Source organism: Vanessa atalanta, chromosome 23, assembly GCF_905147765.1.
Source record: "Vanessa atalanta chromosome 23, ilVanAtal1.2, whole genome shotgun sequence".
NCBI lineage: Eukaryota > Metazoa > Arthropoda > Insecta > Lepidoptera > Nymphalidae > Vanessa > Vanessa atalanta.
This window is the reverse complement of record NC_061893.1, coordinates 831,263-843,786: the sequence shown is the minus strand read 5'-3', so window position 1 is coordinate 843,786 and position 12,524 is coordinate 831,263. Positions and strand designations below refer to the sequence as shown.

The following is a 12,524-nucleotide window of genomic DNA, read 5'->3' as shown; positions in this document are numbered from 1 at the left end:
ACTATAAGCATTACCAAATATTTCAACTTGTTTTATTAGTATAAATTACGCTAATAAATCTGGTCTGTAAAATATCCTCTTCGGATCTCGTTCCAACTTCATTTCCTCTAAAAGAATTCGAGGTTATATCAAGGAAACCTTTGTGATTCCTTCGGAAAGCATGACGGTACACTACATATACCAAATATTATTAAAATCGCTTTAAACGTTCTTTTAAATCCATTCCATATCGTGACACGTGACATCTCGTGTACTTACAGCTTCGCGGGATCTAGATAGCGAGATAATATACATACGATCTGCATCTGCTGGGTGTGGTCTAGCAGGCTGGCGGTGTCGGCTCCAAGTAGACGTGCCGCCTTGCCCGCTGATCGCGATTTGTGGTTGTCCAGCTGTTAGCATACTAACGCTAGACCGGTAAACGTTGATCGTGATATACTGATCAGGTTTAATTAAGTGTTTTTGTGTACGTTTATTTGAGGGTTCAAGGTAAATTTCGTACAATTTTGTATCCCACAGTTCAGTTTGACATCATAGTAAGATTCATCCAAAGGAAAGACCAGTAGTAATAGACAAAGTACCAGACCAATCGCCGATAGATCAGAAATTACAGTTATTGTATATTTATTTTTGTGGAAACGAACATTACATAAGAAATTTCATAAGTAACAAATCATTACCAATAAAAGTTTACAATGATTGATTCAACCATATAGATAAGAAGGCATAGATGCAATGAAAAATATAAATTATATTAAAAAATAGACTTAAAAGAGAGGGAGAACAATGGCAACACTTATAATAACGTTTAAATACCTATGTCAATTTTAAAATAGCAAAATAAACCCCATCAAAAATAGCTTTGGAAAGTTTCATTATGATTACGTCCTTTCTAATCGTAGTTCATTCATTAAATTTTCATTCTATAAAATCTGCCTAAATTCATTAAGTATCAAATTGATCGCTAACACAAGTATGACAATAATAACAGAGTATTTTCGATAGTAAATAAATTATGAAATTTGATAAAAATTAAAATATATAGAGAAATGTACCTACTTAAATATTTATATTTTGAGTCATAAAAGCGCATTATTAATTTATTATTTTATTTTTATTTTATTTTTATTTAATAAGTACACTAACAATATACATATTAATTGATGGTTTACACAACATCCAAAAAAAGAAAATCAACTTCTGATATGTACATCGATTACAAGTGTACATAACATTCACAGTGTATGGTGTCAACATGTAAAATAAAGTTTAAATTAAGTTGAAACTAAAATATATTATACAATTTTAAAAAAGATTATTGGCCTATGCTATCGTCGTTTACAAACACAATAACTACATATTATAAAAGAAAAACAAAAAACAAGGAATTTAACGCACTATTTAGCTGACAAGAAGTAATCCATGAGCTTTTTTTTAAAAGTAATGAAGCTATCATGAAAGATGTCAATGCCATGTATAACTTTTGTGAATTCATTATGTTTAGCACATATGCGCACTATCGGAGCCAGTTTTCCAAGATGAGTTTTCGTGATAGGAGTATGGAATTATATTGAAATTAAACTATTTTTAAACATTATTTACAGTGCCAATATCTTACCAATCTTGAGAACTAAGATGTTATGTCCCTTGTGCCTGTAGTTACACTGGCACACACACCCTTTAAACCGGAAGTAGGCGGTATCTACCCAGATCAGCTTGCACATCAACGAAAAAAACTGTAGTCTGCACAATAAATTATTGATGAAAATCCCAATGTTGGAAAATGGTCTCCTATCTCGCTAAGGATAATATTTGGCACATATTCCATATTATTGTAAATTTATTATTAAAAAAAATTTCTTCACTTATAATTACTGAAATACCTTTTAAACCTTATCAATCAAACGTACACTTTAATTTAAAATAAATATCAGTATATAAGGATCAGCATTTTAAAGCAATGTTAGCGGAGAGATACACACTACTTGGTAAATTAATTAAACCAATCAATGCGTAGTCTCTATCTATTTGTTTCAGGTTATAAGCGTACACCAAAAAAAAAAATAGTATTCAAATATCATTAGAAATTAACATTATTATTATTAGCAAGATAAATTTTAAATTGATAACATTATTTTAAACTCAATGTTAATTTCTATTGATTTTTATTCACGGGAATTCTTGTTCCCATTTAATTTACATGCGATACATCTTGAGTTTGCACACAATTTTATGACAACGAAAGCACGTTTGTTATTCTTTATTTAATTGAAAAAAAAAAAAAAAACATTAATCGTTATTAAAACCATGGCCTTCGTTATAAACTTTGTTTAGGAGGCGCATAGTTAAAAAACTGGGTTCCATTTCTGCCATTATTGATATGACATTCGAAATGAGACGGCATTATTTAACTAATCCCCCCCCCCCCCAAACAACTTTCATAACTAAAGCCGTTAATCGGAATCAATTTTAAATTCACACATCTTTGCTATTATTTATTATTGTATATTAGATATATGTATGTTTATTTTCAGGTAATGTGTTGAACGTTTTATACATAGATAAATTAATGTGTATTATGTATTCTAAATATGTGTGTGTAATGTAATATAATTTCTAAACAAGTGGTAGATACATATATAACAACACGTGTATTAGTAAGTGACAAAAAACACAAACAGACGCACACTCACACACGCACACACGAAAAAACACATGTTAAAGGACATCACAACAAAAACACAGTTTACTTTTAAAATCACTACCCCTTATCAAACCTTATTACTAATTTTAAAAAATAATTTAATTTTTTTTTCTTTTTGCTCATCGAAACTTCTTAATAAGAAAATCAACGTTGGATGTACTTGAGAAAAATAGTTCAAAATATTGAAACTATTCATACAATCTGTAATTAAAATATAAGCTAAGCCGTTAAGCTCGTGACTTTGATCTCGCACACGTGAAAAATCATGCACACACACAAACACTAGTGTGAAATATAAAGATACTTAAGTGAATAGGGGTTTCTTATCATGTAACATTATAAACTTACTGCTTTACAAAAGAAGAGGAATAAACATATAAAATTAAAAATACATATATATGTATACATTAAAATAGTATAAATAATATATTAATATAGTAGTTTTACAAAAATGTAGAGATTCTAAAAGAGTTAACTGTTATATAATGAAATTCTTCATTACTATACACATAACTAGTTGCGCGTCCCGGCTTCTCACGAGTAAAATTCATATAAAGATACCCCTCCCACTGCCTTCTTAAAAATTGAAATTGCCGAAAATCCTTTCTTAGTGAGCGTCCAGTTCGAAAGGCGTAACTATACTAAATTTCAAATCAATCGCACCTATACTTTTGGGGCTTATAATAAGTCAGTCATTGGTATTTTGATTATATGTATATATGTAGTATAAAATATATTATGTAGCAAGCGAAAAGAGAGAATAAATAACCTTTCGAAGTGATTTCATTAAATCTTTTATATGTACGACCTATTTTAGAAAACAAAGAGAGCATAAATCATTTATTTTTTTAATCTAATGTTATATTATATACTTAAAAATTTTACATTTAAACAGTCAATGAATTTGTATGTTTAAACACAATAATTTCAGTAACCAACAATCAGTTCGATTTGAATAATATTTTTCGTTACATAATACATTGGGAAATTATATAATCTGCATATAACAATAAAGCGTTCATTATGGTCATATGTGTTACATAGTGTAGTGACCATAGCACTAAATTAATCTATCAATATATTTAAAACTGGCAACACTGGCTAGTTTAAAATAGACCCCGAAAGGGTATGACTATAGTAAAACTAATTTAAGTAAAGATGGGGTAATAGACTTTTTTTATTTAAATTATTTAATACTTATATTAAGAAATAGAAATAGGCACGGATCTTAACACATACAATTAAACTTTTATAAAATGTTACATGATAAGAGAAAAAATAACATATATAAATTCACATGTAAAATATATATACGAAGAATTATATATAGATAATATATAGGATTAAATGATATATTAAAGTGTTTATTTTTGTTTGTTAACGACTTGTGTGCATACCTCACGATGCCGGTGATTTGTTAACGCATTAATTTACTTATTGAAAAAGTAAAACTTTAAATTCAATGAATACCATATAGAGATGTTAACAGAAATCATTCAAATCAATAAAATTTTATCTTTTAAAGACTGATTTTTAAATAGTAATGAACGTATTGAATTGTATATATTGTTTTATAGATAATGGCGTCTCTATATATTTAGAAATCCTCTTAGAATAACCACGAAACTTTTGACCAGTTACATATTGTTTATAACAGAATTAGAGCCAAATTTATTTACAATTAAAATAATTTAAATGATTTCAGCTAATATCTCATAAGTTTTAACTATTTAATTTGATACATTTGCAAATGAAAACAAATATATATATATTCCAATCCAATCGTGCCACAGATTAACAAAACCGGTATCTTAAAACTTGACATTTGTACAAATTAAATTATTTAAACCAAATTATTTTATGAGTGTTGACTTATAAACTTTTTAATGTCAGTAGACTAACAAACTACATATTTAAATGTCATGAGCTTGTTAAAATTTGGAACAATATGGACTGGAAAAAGGGCAACGAAGCATACCGTTAGAATTATTAATTAAAAGCTTAACATCGTCCTTAATCGTCGTAATTAAAACATGCAAAGCGATAGAAACGAACACAGTGTTTGTTAGACTACGATCACACTACCAATGTATACTTTACCGTTTGACAGACGAACTGACCCGGTGCTACACGAACAACATTGATATACGATAACGTGCATATATTACAAGTGACTTTATTATGTACTGAATTTAGTCGGATTACTTTACAGCACAAGCGTGGAATTTAATATACGGGATTTGAAAGAAGTTTATTCGCTTAGGCTGGGATATTTTTACAACTTTGTCACAGTGAAAGAATAAATTGTGTGTCCATGTTATTTTAATCAGAACCGCAGCGGCGTGAATAAAACTATTTCTTCTACAGTTATAAGATAATGTTTCTGTACAGGGGTTATAGAGAATTCTCTAAGAAATAAACTCGCTGTCTTAAATCCATAGTAAATAACAATAAAATAGATTTACAACATTACAGTCCACAGTCACACCCCTCTTTAAACATTGGAAGAATTATCAGAATAAAAAGTAATAATAATGAGGCATTACACCCAGGTAGCCACTGTTATGGCTAGAAAAAATCGTGTTAAAGGTATCGGGACTTATAATATAACATATATGTATGTTACCTTCATATATAGGACGAATAGGACTTTTAAACTTAATATTATGTAAGTATGAAGGGGAAAGGGGTCTGTTTTATTAAAAAAAACATATCACACAATATTATTATTATTAACACAACATATAGATATATTTTCATTGTTATTGTCCATCAATGCTGTTATGTATACCGTTAAAAAAAACCTAATCGTATCCGCTGACTACACCATAGTGATTTAAATTATAACTACTACAATACCGATGCTAAGCATTTCGTTTAAACTATGCTTATAGTATAGTCTACGAATACGAATAGCCCGAATGTATTGGAACTATAAATCCAAGCGTCATTTGCAAAATAGATATTGATATACATTGGAATGACTATTAAACAAATCGATCTTGGAATTATAGGTCGCTCTATGAGCTACAGAGATGTACTTGTGATAGCAGGCGCATGCGTAGCGTGGCTTACCTCGGAACCTGCGACCGCGAACATACAGCCGACTATTGTTCTTATGACTATCGAGATTAGGTCGAGAATCGGTTATCAAATATGTAAATAATAAATCAGGTACGTTTTATAAAGAGCCCTTTGTAACATACTTGCATTGTTGCGACGATTTTTACTAAAATTATACCAAATAAATGTCCCGAAAAAAAAAACAATATATATATATATATATATATATATATAATTCTTTTATATTCTCAACACTTAACACCGCCCAAGTGTTAAGATTATTTACCACCAGGTTCATACCTGAACTCTCTCTTCTCATGAACATTCTTATATATGATTAATGGCATAAAAATTAGTATTAAAAACACCTCGACATAATCTCGACATAACATATTACTTATAAAGTGCACGTGAATACATACCCACTCTGCGGTGTTTACACGGACGGACACTGTTAATATACGGAACATTCCTCGGATACCACATGTTTTATATTATAATTAGCACTAACTTTTATTAAATTTTGAACCAATCACAAATTACAACGTTTTAATTTAAGATAGCTTACAATTTTTGAGAAATTTGGTTTTATTATTCGCAATTGAACCCTAATTACGATTCACCAATCATAAATCGATTTCCAATATCAAACAATATCACAACCAAACATGATATATATATGGGTAAGCAAGCAGACGGACATAGACCATTTAATGGTATGTGGTCAACACCGACCATTGACTGTGACGCTGTAAGAAATATTAACCATTCTTTACATCGCACATGATCCACCGAAGTTTGGAACTAAGTTGTTATGTCTCTCGTGTCTGTAGTTACACTGGCTGACTAATCATACAAAGCGGAACAAAACAAGACTTATTTTTAAGCGGTATTATTAGATATTAACTATTCACAATTACTTCAATTTAAAAAGCTTGAATGAAAAACGATACCCGATGTTATAATTTCTTTTGTCGATATATTTTTTTAATTTTGTCTGTGGTAAATATATGTCAGTTTAGTGCGACAGTTCAATATTCGATTTATGATTGAACGAATGATAATTAGTCTATCGTAATTGTATAAGAAAAAAAAAACAATGCGGAAGACTAGAACATTGCTATTAATTTAAGACATTTAATGAAAAGTATCGATGCATATTTGGGTCTTCGACTAGCCAACAAGTTAGTGCTAATTTCATAAATAATATAAGTTTTAATGAAATTATAAACCTGAAATGGAAATGTGTCGAAATTGTTGTGTTTAAAGATGTATAACATTTAACGATTTTTGTTATTCCTTACCACGCGGACACATATACCGGGAATTTAAACACAAACGACCCATGGAGTTATATTCGACATGTTACCCCGTTTAAAAAATATAACACGAAAAGCTCTGCATTGTTATTAAACGTTCCCCAAAATTTGTACTTTTCAATGAAGTGTAGCGATTATTGTGGTGCGTACCTCAATGGGCGCCACGAGCAGCGCGGCCAGCGTGGCGGCGAGGTGCGGCAGCAGGAAGGCGCGGGGCCCGGGGGCCGCCCCCAGGGGCCCGCGCACCAGCTCCAGCAGCGCGTGCAGGCGCTGGTTGGACAGGCGGCCCAGCGGCAGCGCCTCCAGCGCCCACACCGTGTACTTGCTGCGGGCAGCGGGGCGGTGAGTCGGGGCGGGGGGCTACACGCGCGGGCGGGGCGCGGGCGGGGCGCGGGCTCACCTGAGCTGCGTGTCGGGGAACACCTTGGAGAGGTGCGGCGCGGCGTGCGGCAGGTACTTGAGCGCGGAGCCCTGGCACGTGAGCGCGTGGTCGCCGCAGCGCATGAGCCACACCAGCGCCTCCAGCAGGCTCTGCGGGGCCGCTCGGGCAGTGGGTTTATACATTACACATTTGTTACGAACATGCACATTTAAATTCAGGACGTAAATAACGATCCATTTATTGGATGTTCAGATTAGTTTTCGTAGTGTAATCAGACTCACCTGCAGTTCTGGACAGTACGTCGGTTCGTCGGTCCCGTTGACCCCTCCGCTAGACAGAGCCGTGGCCCTGGATCCTAGAGCGGCTCTGAGTTGCCAGGACCTCACGAGCACTCTCGATAAGCTTTCGAGACACTTCATACATTGTAACAAACGCTTCGAGGCGACCTCTCCTTGTTCCGCTGATCGGATCGTCCACACCATTATCGATATGAGTTTTCTGGAAATTGATGTTATTTATTTTGTTAAAAATTATACAACAAAATTGACTTAAATATTATATAGATACTTTAATTTCTTCAAGCATATTTTAAACGCGTTGCTTCGCGATTCGATGCGATGTATTTGGTGTGAATCGTACCTTACCGATGAACGTCATGTGTGTTAATCTTACCATTATTAAATTTAAATGTTATGTCAAAAACATAATAAATAAGGCATACTACTCAATACAAGACTATTAATGATAGAAAATCGTATTTATCAATTTCCAAATAGGATATATACAAATATAATTGTACTTTATTGACATATGCTGTTATTAAAATGAAGCCGATGGTAGATTTATATTTAATTCAACACTGTAGCATTGCACTGTAGCAACTATTCAAAAATATTTTATGAGTCTACTTATATAAAGAATACTTTTATTTTTAAGTGAGAGTGAGGTACCGACCCAGACAATCTAACAAAAAGAACACTCACTTGTATGAATAGATTATAAATAGTAATCAAAGTCGTATAAATAAAAGAATATGTGCTTATGGGACGAGACACGCACTCGTAGGCGAGCGCGTCGCAGAAGCTCCTCTCGATGTAGACGTGCAGCACGGGCTGGAAGTGCTGGTACTTGTGGTCCGCCACCAGCGAGATGACCTGCAGCAGGCAGTCCAGCACCAGCACCGCGTAGCTCTGTTCCGTGTATTCCTCCGTATTTTCCTCCACCTGGAATAGAATTGACAAATCGGTTGGGTAATACTTCTTATTCATTCAGTAATAGAATATAAAATCCGTATTAATAGTATAAATGAGAAAGTAAGTATGCTTGTTTGTTACGCTTTTACTTTTTAACTAGCGAACGAGCATAATGATATTTTGAATTCATATTAAAAGGGGTGCAGAAAAGGACCTAGATTACCTAACATCTTACTCCCACCCCCTAAAACCCTCACCACTAATCTTTACTCCCTTCACACGTGGGCAAAAACTACTTATTTTATAAATGAAGACACTTCATATTAAAGTTGAATATGAAGTTTGTGGCATTATTATCTTTTACATGTGGGATATCATATTCATAAACAAAATGTAGAGTTTATACAGGTGTATGGAAATGAAGCCATTCTTTGACGATGGGGACCATAGACTTCCCGAACGATGTCGAGAATTCTACCTACGAAACCGGAATAGTTAATGATAATATCGGTCAACAAACTCACTTGAGTCAATATACTAAACAGTGCATCTAATATATCCTGTAGAAACTTGACTAGTTCATCGTTTGGCACTCGGAGCAGTTTGGTGAGCGCCGTGCGCAGAGTGCCCTCCGCGTGATGGGCGCTCCACTTCAAGACCCCGAGGATCTCCTCTAAAAGATAATAATAATTGAAGTATAATTATATCACACGGTAGGTAGATTGTTGAGTAGGTGGTCGACCCTCGGTAGCGGGCCGGCGCACTGACCCCTCTGCGTGAGCTTGGTGGAGCACAGCTTGGTGGCCACGCAGAGCGAGTCGCGCGGCAGCAGCACCAGCGGGCCGCGCGCCACGCCGCGCTCGTGGCCCGCCGGCAGCTCGTCCCGCAGCGACGGCAGCGCCACGCACGCGCCGCCCGCCTCCAGCTCCGCGCTGCCCGCGCACTTCTTGTGCTCCAGCTGCCGGACAATTTGCCGCCGTGCAGTAATTATATGACACGCGTCGGATCGATCCCAAGCCAGTAAGATATTCATTGAGAGCAAGCGAATTAAAAAGGTGTTAAGCATCATTATCGTTTTACAATTTGTATGCGATACCTCATACCATTTAATTAGTGATAAAATCTAACGTAGATGTTAAACTTTTACTCGCAATTTTGAGTTGAATTATTCCGTCAAAAATTTTAGTAGCAGTCTGGAATTTGCAATTTAGCAATATTTACAATCACACGCTTCAGAAAGACGGCGGTTTTACAGCTAAATTCTTTCTGGGTGCTCATTGCTCGGTAAAATAAAGAGACTCAAAGAGTATCTAATAACGAGAATCTCTGTATTTGACTAGTTTCTGTAAATCCTAGGTCGGAGGGACTTCGTGGGGTTACCTTATAAACGGCTAGATTGTGTTGCGTGTCCGGTGTAGTGGTACCGTCCTTCTGCATGAGCCGCAGATAGGACATCGCAAAGTATTTTTCCGCGCGGTCCTTGGCCTCGTTGGAGCTCCGATGTCGACAGAGAAAAACTATATGTGCCTCTTTAAATTCTTCAATATTCAAGCACACCTGGAATGTATAAAAACAATTACATACATTAGTAAACAGTTGCACAATTAAATTAATTATTATTTATTATTTTTATAATTAACATTTATCTAGTTATTTCATTGTATAAGTACAGTTTATACCTTGAAAACTTCATTCCATCTCGGTCGTTCCTCGTGGTAGTACACGATCGACGTGTACTCGTTCACCAGCGGGACTCCTGCGCCCACAGATATCACACCCTGAATAATAAAAAGGTACTATCATGAAAGGGCCCACCTCAGCTGTCGATATGGTGTACTGTGACGTGTGTGTGGGGGGGGGGCGTACGGGCACGGGCGCGCCGCGGCGGTCCACGACGCGCGCCGTGAGCTCGACGTTCCGCTCGGAGGTCTTGCCGGGCCCGCGCGAGAAGGCGCCGCCCAGCAGCGTCACGTAGAGGTCGTTGCGCGCGTCGCCCGGCAGGATGACCTCGGGGAAGCCCATCTTGCGCGCGAACGCCGTGTTGCCCACCATCATGTGCGGGTTCTCCTGCCGGATCTGCGGGATGTGTATATGATGAAAATAAAATATTCAAAATTATAATATGAAAACGATTTGTACATAATATAGGTGTTTTACATTATACACCCAATGGACAATTTATCACTTTATAAACACACTTTAATAAAGTGCCAAGTGCTCAGCCAAAACACTTATCATTTAACAAGTAAGTAAATAAAATAAAATTCAATCACAGCACAGTCGTGTAGTGTCTTTTAATGTAGTATATACTACGAGCCATTTCACCTGCTTCAAGTCTCCCTCCACCATCTGCAGGAACACCCACAGTCCCTGCGAGTGTTTGTCTTTAAGTTCACGATTCGCGATTACTTTCTTCAATAGCGTGTCCATGTTATCCTTTTCACATCTGAAATTAAACGAGAATATTTTTGAGACGAATGTTTTACACGAAAAAAGGGTTATCTAAGAGTTTTTATCTCTTTCTATTGTATACGACTTTATACAATATTATTGAAATAAAAAATATTGTTTTAATTTATGCGGAATTTTTAATAACAATTAAATAACTTATTTTGTATTCAAAAAAGGCTCAAACACTTTTAATAGTAATACTATTTAATGTCATGTAATTTATGAATTCTGTTTGAAAATCAACAAATACGAATTTATCAAACGCATTTTTTTTTTAATATGAGCAAATAACATTTTGTCTGCTAATTATATGTTTATTTTCTTTATATTGATATATTGCAGCTTGAAAGGTGAGTGAGCCAGTGTAATTACATACACACGATACATAATGTCTTTTTACTACTACTGGTGTGTCTTCGTATGTAGCGTAATTATTAATTTATTATTATATTCATACAAAAAAATATATTAGTTGTAATAAACACAAAATATAAAAATTGTAAAAATATATAAATTAAATTAAACTTATATGTAAGGCGGACACGCAAAGATCAATTGTTAGTAGTGAATTGTTAGATCGGCCGCAGCCCGTTCCCGTTGTTCTATCGCAGCTACGTCACCGGCCGGCCGACCGGCAGCCAGCTGTACGCTTACAAGCCATCAACTCATATTCTCACAAGTTGTATCCACCGCGCATTGCTTAATCAGTTTATATAAATCAATTAAATACTACACGTATATGAAATTTAAAAAGTATAAGCTCACGGGTAGAACGGTAACAAGATCTCCTTGTCGGAATTATCAGCGGCAAGGTGTTGCGTGATGTCTGCGCTGGCCAGGCCGAAGGGCCTGCGCATGCCCCCCACCCCGCTCCCAGATGTAGGCACCAAAGTGCTGCGTCGGTGCTCCACGACCTGGGGCTCCATGGATCCGATTCGGACCACGTGACACACCAGGAATATCTTCTCTTTCTTAATATCGCTGCCTAGATCCTATTTAATAAAAAATGGTTTATTATATTTAAAAAACGCAACCGATATAGCTTGTGGAACTAATAATATAATCACGCACGCAGGGATATTGTTGTAACTTACCGTAAATACGACAGATGGCGCTGTAAAGAGCTCGGCCGCCCCCAAGTGCCCCGGGGGCCATTTCAATAAGACGTTTTCCGTTATTTTGTTTCCACCGGAGTCGTGGAGCGCCAGCGACAGCTCCGCGGTGTCGCTCATGCGACAGACAAAGTTCTTGATGTAGACGACTATCGTGTAGGTGCGCGCGGTGGGCGTCTGGCTCGTGGGCCGACTTGTGGGGGTAGTTTCCTGAAAAAAAAAAAATTGGTGTATTTAAAAGAGGTTATATAATATTTTAATTCCGAGTAGCACCTTAGTATTGAGTCAGTGTATATGGGA

General features: G+C 35.7%; 1 protein-coding gene across 3 annotated transcripts in view; it reads right to left on the bottom strand.

Moving 5' to 3' along the window:
- The window catches only part of LOC125073237 (dedicator of cytokinesis protein 1), a 49,418-nt gene that overhangs the window by 13,009 nt on the left and 23,885 nt on the right, over positions 1 to 12,524 (bottom strand). For 2 of the 3 annotated variants that reach the window (XM_047683985.1, XM_047683986.1), the window contains exons 6-18: positions 12,207 to 12,434; positions 11,878 to 12,104; positions 10,987 to 11,107; positions 10,528 to 10,737; positions 10,341 to 10,439; positions 10,042 to 10,218; positions 9,430 to 9,619; positions 9,186 to 9,334; positions 8,528 to 8,691; positions 7,750 to 7,966; positions 7,487 to 7,617; positions 7,237 to 7,411; positions 297 to 392 (exon numbers count right to left, since the gene is read on the bottom strand). In XM_047683985.1, coding sequence (XP_047539941.1) covers positions 297 to 392; positions 7,237 to 7,411; positions 7,487 to 7,617; positions 7,750 to 7,966; positions 8,528 to 8,691; positions 9,186 to 9,334; positions 9,430 to 9,619; positions 10,042 to 10,218; positions 10,341 to 10,439; positions 10,528 to 10,737; positions 10,987 to 11,107; positions 11,878 to 12,104; positions 12,207 to 12,434 — 2,184 coding nt within the window. The remainder of the gene's footprint in view (positions 1 to 296; positions 393 to 7,236; positions 7,412 to 7,486; positions 7,618 to 7,749; positions 7,967 to 8,527; positions 8,692 to 9,185; positions 9,335 to 9,429; positions 9,620 to 10,041; positions 10,219 to 10,340; positions 10,440 to 10,527; positions 10,738 to 10,986; positions 11,108 to 11,877; positions 12,105 to 12,206; positions 12,435 to 12,524) is intronic. The other variant, XM_047683987.1, reaches the window with a different exon arrangement.